Source organism: Taudactylus pleione, unplaced genomic scaffold (assembly GCF_031769625.1).
Source record: "Taudactylus pleione unplaced genomic scaffold, aTauple2 ptg000202l, whole genome shotgun sequence".
NCBI lineage: Eukaryota > Metazoa > Chordata > Amphibia > Anura > Myobatrachidae > Taudactylus > Taudactylus pleione.
Genome location: NW_028284604.1, coordinates 475,431 through 486,293, shown reverse-complemented (window position 1 = coordinate 486,293; position 10,863 = coordinate 475,431). Strand labels below are relative to the sequence as shown.

At 46.8% G+C, this 10,863-nt stretch overlaps 1 protein-coding gene across 1 annotated transcript; it reads left to right on the top strand.

Moving 5' to 3' along the window:
• Nucleotides 1-273: 273 nt before the first annotated feature.
• Nucleotides 274-1,524, top strand: LOC148518084 (uncharacterized). The gene has a single exon (XM_088477717.1). It carries the CDS (start codon nucleotides 274-276, stop codon nucleotides 1,522-1,524), a length of 1,251 nt encoding a protein of 416 aa, XP_088333843.1.
• Nucleotides 1,525-10,863: the final 9,339 nt, after the last annotated feature.

Below are 10,863 nucleotides of genomic sequence, written 5' to 3'. Positions count from 1 at the left end.
ACCTATTTGAAGGATACTAACAGCCTATTAATTGCATTAACTTCATTGATGGGGTTACCTACGGATTGTATTCTGTGCTCAGTTGACGTATGCAGTTTATACACATGTATCTCCCATTGTGATGGTCTCAAGGCCACCAAAATGCTGATTACGAATAATCCACACTACAAAGGTCCTTCCATTGAGTTGTTTTTGGAGCTTTTGGAGTTGGTGTTGACACGTAACTACTTTACATTTGATGGGTCGTACTATTTACAGGTGTCGGGCTGTGCGATGGGGTCCAATGTGGCCCCATCGTACGCCAACGCTTTTATGTTCGCTATAGAACAGGATGTGTTTTTTTCTGACTCCCTCATAGCTAGTAACATTAGAGCTTTCTTTCGCTATATAGACGATCTATTTATTGTATGGAGAGGTCCCCAACAAGCTTTTGTAGATTTAATTGAGAACCATAATAGGTTAAATAACCCTGTCAAGTTTACATACACGACTGACACAAAGTCTGTGAATTTTTTGGATGTCACCATCACGAATAGTGGAGGCAATTTAGTTCCTTCACTGTTTGTAAAATCCACAGATAGAAATAACATACTGCTGGCTCAGAGTGCGTATCCTATCCCTCTTAAGAATGCTCTTCCTTTTTCTCAGTTTTTACGTGCATTGAGAATCGCAAGGAATAGGGAGGAAGGTATTAGTCAGCTGGATGCTATGTATGACAAATTTTTAGAGAGAGGGTATACTACAACTATTCTTAATTGTGCCAAGGTGAAAGCTTTGGCTATACCAATCGATAGATTGTTGTTGTTCAATCCTAAAAAAGAAAGCAATCTGAGTAACAAACACTTGTGGGTGAATCAATTCAACCATATGAGTCCTGTTATCAACAAACAGGCCAAAATGTTATGGCCTATTATTTCAATTGACAATGATCTAAAACCATTGCATAATACTAAGATTATGACCTGTTACCGTAGAGGTAAGAATCTGAGGGACTTTCTGGTACACAACGATGTAACTTCTTTGGGTAAAACTAATATCAAAGGTAGTACATTTTTGGGCACTCCAAAATTGGGGTGTTTTAAGTGTCTTAATTGTACCATCTGTCGTTCTTTACAGACAGGCTCAGTATTTTTTCATCCTTATACTGGTAAGAAGTACAATATTCGCTATTTTTTGACATGCACAACTAAGTTTATAGTTTATGTTATCACATGCCCGTGCTCCAAAGTTTATGTAGGTAAGACAGAATGTACCCTCAGAGAAAGGATGGCGCAGCATCGTTCTGCCATTCGTGCAGCACTAGTTACAGGCACTAGTGAGCAGCCTGTGGCCAGGCATTTTGCTGCAGAACAACATAATCTTTCCACTTTGCGCTATCGTATCATAGATCACGTACCTCCCCTAGTGAGGGGGGGCGACAGAGCACGTAGATTACTGCAATGTGAATCTCAGTGGATTATGCGATTGGACTCTCTTTCCCCACGTGGTTTGAATGAGACTCTGGGTTTACATTGTTTTATTTAGTGATTTTCTATGCATTTAACTGAAAATTGGGTTATGTTATATCCATTATACTAGTATGTCAGCAGTATACCTCTTATTTATTAGATCGGTTATCATGTAAGACACAGTTTGTTGCACTGATTGACAATGTTTATATTTCACATATATCTACATCTGGATTTGATTGTTATCGACAGTCTTTACCATGTAGTTTGATCATGTTAATTTATTTGTGCCCCTTTAAAGGTATTGATGGTATCTATTTAACTATCGATTGTTTGTTAAACAGTGATACAGTTTCTGATAATTCCATGCAGTCACATTGTAACTATGTTATTGTGTTAGCGTTGTCATGTGTTATTTGTAATGTTGTTTTGTCTCTATTGTAGGTTTCTATAACAACGGGGGTATGTGACGTCACTTCCGGTCTCCGTCACTTCCGGTTTCGGGACCGCGAGTCGGCGTCGCTGATGGGTTTGTCTTGTATTTATAGTGGTAAGTGTAATGTGTCTTTGTATGTTATGTTGGCTTGACAAAAGCGCGAAATAAAGCGCTGAAACGTTGTTTATACTATGCAATGACTTGTGTGCTGTTTTTTACGGAGTGCCGCCATTCGAACGATATATACAGCTTCCCTCATTCATTTGTGGTAAGACTGAGGAGGGCACCCGGCAAGTATACATCTTTATGACTTGAGTGCCGGATCTTTAGACTGTTTTATATATATATATATATATATATATATATATATATATATATATATATTAGAGATGAGTCAGTTCGGATCTCAGGTTTTGTTTGAGCGGGCTTGACGCTGATTGGCTGAGAGAGCCGTCTGTCACGGCTCTCAGCCAATCAGTATTAAGCCCATTGAAAATGCACAGACAGACAGAGAGAAAAAGAAGATGGTGCCCGCCATCCCCCGCCGCCTGACAATGCCGACACCCCACTGGCAGCATCCCCCGCAGCCGACACCACAGCTGCCGACACTCCTGCACTGCTGCCCCATGTACTGAGGACAACGTCAGTGACCCCCACACTGCTGACACTCCCACACTGAGGACACCACCAGCACCCCTGCACTGCCAACACTGTCAGCACACATGCACTGAGGACACCGCTGGCACCCTGCATTGAGAACACCCCTGCACTGCCGACACAGTCAGCAAACCTGCACTGAGGACACCGCTGGCACCCCTGCTCTGCCGATGCCGCCGGCACCCTGCATTGAGAACAGCTCTGCACTGCCGACAGTCAGCAAACCTGCACTGAGGACACCGCTGGCACCCCCGCTCTGCCGACACAGCCAGCAAACCTGCACTAAAGACACCGCTGGCACCCCCGCACTGCTGACACAGCCAGCAAATCTGCACTAAGACACCGCTGGCACCCCCGCACTGCCGACACAGCCAGAAAACCTGCACTAAAGACACCGCTGGCACCCCGCACTGCCGACACAGCCAGCTAACCTGCACTAAAAACACCGCTGGCACCCCCGCACTGCCGACATCACCGGTACCCTTCACTGAGGAAACTGCCAGCACCGCAGCGCTGCCATTCCATGTACTGAAGACACCGTCAGTAACCCCGCTCTGCCGACACTATTGGTGTATTCAATCCACACTGTATAACACACTGTATCCATGTTGGAATTTAGAAGCTAAACTGCCAAATGTTAGTGCCGCCCACTGTGTCACTTAGCTTAGTCAGCCAGCTAGCTGGAAGCAAACTTTTGGCCTTAACTAAATGAAGCAAATAATATAGTGAGGTGGTCAAAATTGATTGGAAATTACTGGAAATAAATGTTATTGAGGTTAATTATACTGTAGGAACAAAAACAGGCCCATATTATGTGATTTTAGCTGTTTTTATGGTTTTTTAAGAAAAAAATCCAGATCCAAAACCAAAACACAAAAACAAAACATGGAGGTGAGGTTTTGGTAAAACGAATCCAGATCCAAAACCAGGGGGGATCCAGATCCAAAACCAAAACACGAAGGTCGGTGCACATCTCTAATTAAAACACAAAATTTAACTGGCAGTATTATAAATAAAATAGCAGCTATAATCCTGTATTAAGAGAAGCCAGCAAAGACAAGACCATTTCAAACATGAACATTGGCTACTAGCTTGCAGAAGATTTCCCAATAAGAGGTTAATGCCATTTTTTAAGCATTTTAGAGGACCGGTGAGCCCTCAAAAAAACCTTTCAATCATCATAACAAATATCTTTTTTACCACACTATTGCTTCAGTAACAATAGGACTATCTTCAATTGAACAATGGAGCATGCTTGTGTAAGCAAGCAAATGCACTAATACTGCACTTTTTCCCAGACAATTTTGAACTACTAATTGCACAGGGCTGATTTGATTATGTGAAATGTTTTTTCGGATATCTGCAGAAAACTGGTGCAACTTGCCACTGATGTAAGGCAAGGATTCTCCTCCCTAAGCCTCTTGCCACTGATGTAAGGCAAGGATTCTCCTCCCTAAGCCTCTCCCTAGTCTTACCACTTATCTTACCTACAGCAGCATTACCTTGCTTTTGGAGGGGTTGCAAGGGGGGCGATTCAGAAAGCCTGCTGTGGTTCAAGTGTCCTTGGGCACTTACCTTAGCCACTCGCTCTCACCTTTACGGGGCTTATGATAAGCTGGTCGACGGTCCTGGAACACGAGTCGGCAAGGCCAGGCTGCCCATATGGCAAATGTCAGAATGGGCGATGCCCAGATGGGCCTGTCCGGCTGCAAACCCTGGGCGAGCAGCTCCACCTCCTGGCGCTCTGCTCGGCCGTGACTCGCGTGGGGCATGGCCTTGCCCCCTTTGTGGCGTCCTTCCATGCGGGTCAGATGTGGATGGTGAAGGCTGCAACTCTTGCTCACAGAACACACGTGCTTAGCCAAGACTACCTCTACTGGGGTCAGTGGATAGTCATCATTGACACATTTAGCTTGGGTGCAACCTGAACGAAAACATCCAAAGAATGGGGTGATGGATTACGCACAACACGAATTGCACTGGTCCCCTTGATGGATGAGTGGTCCTGATCTCAGCACCTGCACATAAACACAAGAAACAGCCCAACCCCATGCTACAATACCCTGACCTCTTTCCCTAGTGTGTGCCAACCACACCCCACTGACTACTCATTCACACATCAGGCCCTTACTCTAGCCGGCCCGGTGGACAATAACGATATACATAGTGGGTGTAATGCGCTCCCTTGACATGCTATTCCTAGTATTTCCAAACAATGCATTTACCCAATAATACAGGACAGTTATGACAGTTACAGCAAATGTACAATTACCACACCCAAATATAAAAGCAGGTACCTTACCAACAGCCTGACTGCGGGAGATTTAGTGACTTCTACAGCCTACCTTTAATGAGGGCTTGACTGTGGTGAAAATACAATTATTTAGCAAAGCCTACCTTTAATGGGGGCCTAGCTGCCTATCAAAGGGGCTACTTAACATGCAAATACAATATTATAGAGGCCAACTGGGTCTAGTGCCACCTACCCTGGGGCTTAGACAACACCTATAGGGCCTTATGTCCTCTGTGGCATGGGCCTAGTGCTATTCCTGAGTCTTCAGACCTAGTGCCCGCCTAATGGGGGATGCCCTCTGTGGCTTGGGCCTACTGCCTATCTAAAAGGGAATGCTCCTCTAGGGCCTAGAGCCTTTACTGAACCCTTGGGTCTAGTGCCTGCCCAACCTGGGGCCTGGAGCAATACCTTCATGGCCTAGTGCCCTTTATATTCCCTGGGCCTAGTGGCCTCTAATGCTGCCAGGACATACTGCCCCACTACTGCCCAAAGGCCTAGTGCCTGATAGTGACCCACGGGCCTTGTGCCCAAACCCTGGTGGTCTAATGGTAACTTACCGGTCCTGTAGTCTTCGGCTGGACCAGGCCTGGTCCAGCCACTTGGTCTTCACTGGAGGTGGGACACCTTCCACCACCTCCGGGATTCCTGGGCTCTTCACCTGGGCAGCAGTGGCCAACCCTAGCTCTTTTGCAAGGCCCACTTGTCAGAGTTCAGCCGGGGATTGGCTGTCCCTTACCATCCCGCCGGCTTCCTCTGACTTCCCGGGCAGTTGGGCGGCTCGTGCGGCGATGTGGGAGGTGCTGAGCATTCTTCCTGATGCTGTGTCCCGGGCGGCCTGGTGCACGGGGATCGGAGTCCCTGTCATGGGCGCCGCCATGACACTTCCTGCTCTGACTGCTATTCCTCCCCTGACAGTCTGGCCGGTCAGCTGACGCTGTGGACCAATCAGTGGGCTTCCAGGGGTAGATTTCCGGCTCCTGTGTATCAGGTAGTTGCCTGAACAACCGTTGTCGCTGCTAGTGTTACTAGTGGTTTCTCGTTCCAGGTTCCCTTGCTTCCAGTGATCTATTCCTGTGTACCGCTATATCATTCATCACACCAGTGCTTTACCACCTCAGACTGTGTGCAGCTATATCATTCATCCCACCAGTACTTTACCACCTCAGCCTGTGTGCAGCTATATCATTCATCCCACCAGTGCTTTACCACCTCAGCCTGTGTGCAGCTATATCAGTCATCTCACCAGTGCTTTACCACCTCAGCCTGTGTGCAGCTTTATTGTCAGTGCGTTATCACCTCGCTTGTGTGCAGTATACCTCCATTCCACCAGTGCGTTACCACCGCCACCTGTGTGCAGTATACTATCCATTTCACCAGTGCTTTACCATCACAGCCTGAGTGTAGTTATATGTGCCCACCTCTCCAGCGTTGTAATCTCTGGCTGGCTCCGGTGCCACTACCTACCTCGTTACTGGACTCTGTGGTCTCTACCTACGTGTTACAGTATTGCATCGTGGTGCACTCTTTCTGACTGGCAACCCGGTAGAGTGTGTCCGCAGTGCACACTTCCTTGTACCTCAAGTACAGTGTCCCTACGTGCCCCTTACTGGCACTGAACCTCTGGGCCACGAGTGTTCGTTTCTCCTTTTTCCCGCAGGCTTTGGTCACCTCGTCAAAGGACCGCGACCTGCTTACGAGGTGCAGCTCAAGCCCATATGCCGATTGGTGGGGTCACTGGTGAACACCATCTCGTGGGTTAGATTCCGCACCTTTGACTAGGTCTCGCCAACGACCAAGACCCATGGATGCGGAGGTCGTACATTCAGGCCCCTCGCCTCCGTTTCCTCCCGCAGCCTCAGGCCTCAGCTTCCTGAAGACCGCCTCCCAGCATGACAGTTTGTTCAGGCCCAATGGAACCTACGGGCTCCCCAGGTACTGGGAATCTCCAGGAGCTAACGGCTCGCATGGATAACCAAGAGGCGGCACAGCAACATGTGGCCCAGTACCTACAGGAATTATCTGGTCAGCTCCTGTCTATTCAGAACACTCTGGCAACTATGTCTCATGCTCCACCTTCTGTCGCTCCTACAGTTTCTCCGGTATTACCTTCGGGGGTCGTTCCTCAAAAATCCCGTTTGCACTTGGCTACTCCCGAGAGGTTCGATAGTACGCCTCAACGATGTCGTGGTTTCATAAACCAGTGTGAGATCCAGTTCGAATGCCTACCCCAGAATTTCCCTACCTCCCAGTCTAAGGTGGCCTATGTAATTTTGTTACTAACCGGGGCAGCTCTGGATTGGGTCTCCCCCTTGTGGGAACGAGCAGATCCACTTGTATCTAGATATGAAGAATTTGTGGCAGCTTTCAAAAGGATCTTCGATGAACCCGGGAGATCCGTCTCTGCTTCTTCAGATTTGCCTCGTGTCCATCAGGGTACCCGGTCCGTCGGGCAATATGTGGTACAATTTCAAACCCTGGCGTCCGAACTAAAATGGAACGAGGAAACACTGAAGGCAGCCTTCCTACATGGCTTATCTGAGAGGATGAAGGATGAATTGGCATCTAGGGATTTACCTCCCACCTTCTCAGATGTTATATCCCTCTGTATAAAGATTGACCTTCGCCATAGAGAGCGGTGGGGAAATAGGGGGCGTGGAGATCATCCTCGGGATCTCCCATCCTTGGGAGGTAATGCCCCTCCTTCCTTCCTTAGCAGTGAGGAGCCGATGCAAATTAACAGATCCCGGTTAAGTCCCGCTGAACGTAACCGGCATTTTCAAAATAAATTGTGCTTATATTGTGCTGCTCTGGAGCACATATTAAGGAATTGTACTGTATTGGCGGGAAACGCGAAACCCTAATTGATGTTGGGAGCATGCAATTGGGGGTTATTTCTGACTCCTCCCAAATAAATGACAGTTTATTGTCTGTGTCGCTTTCCTACCGGTCCAGGACAAGGATGGTTAAAGCCCTTGTGGATTCTGGGGCTGCCAGCAGTTTCATTTCTAAGTCACTGGTTCAGACCCTAGGCATTCCGGTGGTTCCATTGCCAAACAAGTAACTGCTCTCAGGTGTAGATGGCAAAACCTTGTTAGGACGATCTATTTCCTCTAAAACCCTGCCAGTGTTCCTCCAGATTGGATGTCTGCACCAGGAGACAATTGAATTTTTGTTCTTCCCGACTCAGCCTATGAACTAGTTTTAGGCCTTCCCTGGCAACAAAAGCACAACCCTACGTTTGAGTGGTCCAGTATGCAGATTTTATCGTGGGGTTCAAGTTGTTTCCATGGATGTCTCGTCCAAGTACTCCCTGTCCGCACTAATACGGTGTCCTCCAGTGGAAATATAAGCTTTCCTTCGTCTGACAAGCCCAAGTGTTCTTTTGTTCCCGGTCTACCAGCAGCTTATCAAGATTTTGCCGATGTATTCTGCGAACAGGCTGTGGATAAACTTCCACCTCATCATTCCTGGGACTGTGGTATTGAGCTCCTGCCAGGGAAGAACCCTCCTTGGGGTCGAACCTACCCATTATCAGTTCCTGATGGCGGCATATATAAAAGAAAATCTAGCTAAGGGGTTTATCCGGCCCTCCACTTCTCCAGCAGGGGCAGGGGTTTTTTTTGTTAGCAAGAAAGACGGCGGGCTTCGACCTTGTATTGACTACCGTGGTCTCAACCAGATTACTGTAAAGAATCGATATCCTCTGCCTCTGATTCCGGAGCTTTTTGATAAAGTTCGCGGGGCCTCTTTGTTCACCAAACTTGAACTGCGGGGTGCGTATAATTTAATTCGTATTAAAGCTGGAGATGAAAGGAAGACCGCTTTTAACACCAGAGACGGCCACTTCGAATATCTCGTAATGCCCTTCGGACTCTGCAACGCCCCAGCGATATTTCAAGGTTACGTGAAGGAGATTTTCCGGGATGTTCTCTACAGTTTTGTTATAGTCTATTTGGATGATATTCTAATTTTTTCCAAGAATTTGCAGGATCATCGCCAGTATGTCCGCGAAGTCTTGTCCCGCCTCCGGAAGCATCACCTTTATGGAAAAATATCCAAGTGCCTTTTCGTACAAACCGCGGTACCCGTCCTAGGACACATAATTTCTGGAAAGACCCTCTGGATGGATCCGGAGAAGTTAAAAACCATTTCTGACTGGCCGTTACCCGAATCCTTGAAGGCTACTCAACGCTTCTTGAGTTTTTCAAATTATTACCGACGGTTTATACCAAAGTTTTCTACACTGGTGTCACCTATCACAAATCTCACAAAGAAGGGGGCCAATCCCATTCGCTGGCCAGATACTGCCATCCAAGCCTTCCAAAAATTAAAAGAAGCCTTCTCCACTGCACCTATCCTGTGCCAACCCCAATTGGACAAACCATTCACAGTTGAGGTAGATGCTTCTTCAGGAGGGGTAGGGGCAGTACTGTCTCAAATCTCAAGTGATGGAAAGTACCATCCCTGTGGGTATTTTTCTCGTAAATTTTCCATTGCCGAAAAGAACTACGGAATTGGTGACAAGGAACTATTAGCTATGCGGTTAGCTTTAATGGAATGGCGGCATTTGTTGGAATGAGACAACTTTCCAGTTACCGTGATCACGGATCATAAAAACTTAATCTACCCCCAAACGGCTCACCGTCTAAATGCTAGACAGGCCCGTTGGTCCTTGTTCTTTTCAAGATTTAATTTAAAACTTCAATTTCGTCCTGGCAGTCTAAACAGAAAAGCTGACGCTCTCTCACGGTCTTTCTTGTCCAGCTCTCAGGAAGAGGTTCATCAACGTTCCCGACCAATTTTAGATCCTGTAGTCTTCGCCTCTACTCAAATTTTGACTCCTCCTCCAGGGAAAATTTTCGTGGCCCCAGAACTACGGGGAAAATTGCAAACTTGGGCTCATAGCTCTCTGTCTGCTGGCCATTCTGGCATCCTCAAGACTTACAAGTTTCTTCAGCGTTCCTATTGGTGGCCCACAATGAAAGGGGATATTCGAGAATTTATTCTTTCATGTGTAAAGTGCGCTCAGCTTAAGACTCCTCGCAAGAAGGCAGCAGGTCTCCTGCGACCCCTGTCCATTCCTAATACGCCTTGGACCCATATATCCATGGATTTCATCTCTGAACTACCATGCTCCCAAGGATACAATACCATATGGGTAGTGGTGGATAGCTTTTCTAAGATGGCACACTTTATTCCATTAATGGGTCTCCCTTCTGCTCCGCAGTTGGCAAGAGTCTTTATTAAGGAAATATTTAGGTTGCATGGACTTCCTAAAGAGATCATTTCCGACCGCGGAGTTTAATTCGTAGCTAAATTTTGGAGAGCCTTATGTAGCACTTGTGGAACCAAGTTAAAATTTTCTTCAGCCTACCATCCACAAACTAATGGGCAAACCGAAAGAGTTAACCAAGAGCTGGAGACTTTCATAAGACTCTTTGTTTCCTCCTCACAAGATAACTGGCTGGATCTATTACCTTGGGCAGAATTTTCACATACCTTCAAATATCGCACTTCCTCCAAAGCCACTCCTTTTTTTATGGTGTTTGGGAGACATCCTCGAGTCCCAGATTTTCAAAATTTGCCTACTGTAGAGGTTCCTGCAGTTTCTAAATTGGTGGAGTCCTTCGCGACCATTTGGAAGAGGGTTCATTCTTCTCTGAAGCAGTTGTCTAAGAACTACAAAAATTTTGCGGATAGACGACGTGTCGCTATCCCATTAGCACAATGAAGCTAGCTCCGCACTTCATTGGTCCTTACCGTGTTCGCAAGGTCAACAACCCAGTCGCGTATAAGTTGGAACTCCCTCCTAAACTAAGAATATCCAATACCTTTCATATTTCTTTACTGCGTCCTCTAGTGCTGAATCGTTTTCAAACTTCTGCTCCCAAGTTACCTCAAGTGCAAACTTCTCAAGGTACAGAGCTCAAGGTAGGGAGGATTTTGGACTCTCGATTTACCCAATCTAACAAACTCCAATATCTCATTGACTGGAAAAGGTACGGTTCGGAAGAAAGGGCATGGATCAG

Bases quoted from the DNA above. Each gene is read 5' to 3' on its own strand.
- LOC148518084 (XM_088477717.1), top strand. From the start codon at position 274: ATGGGGTCCAATGTGGCCCCATCGTACGCCAACGCTTTTATGTTCGCT.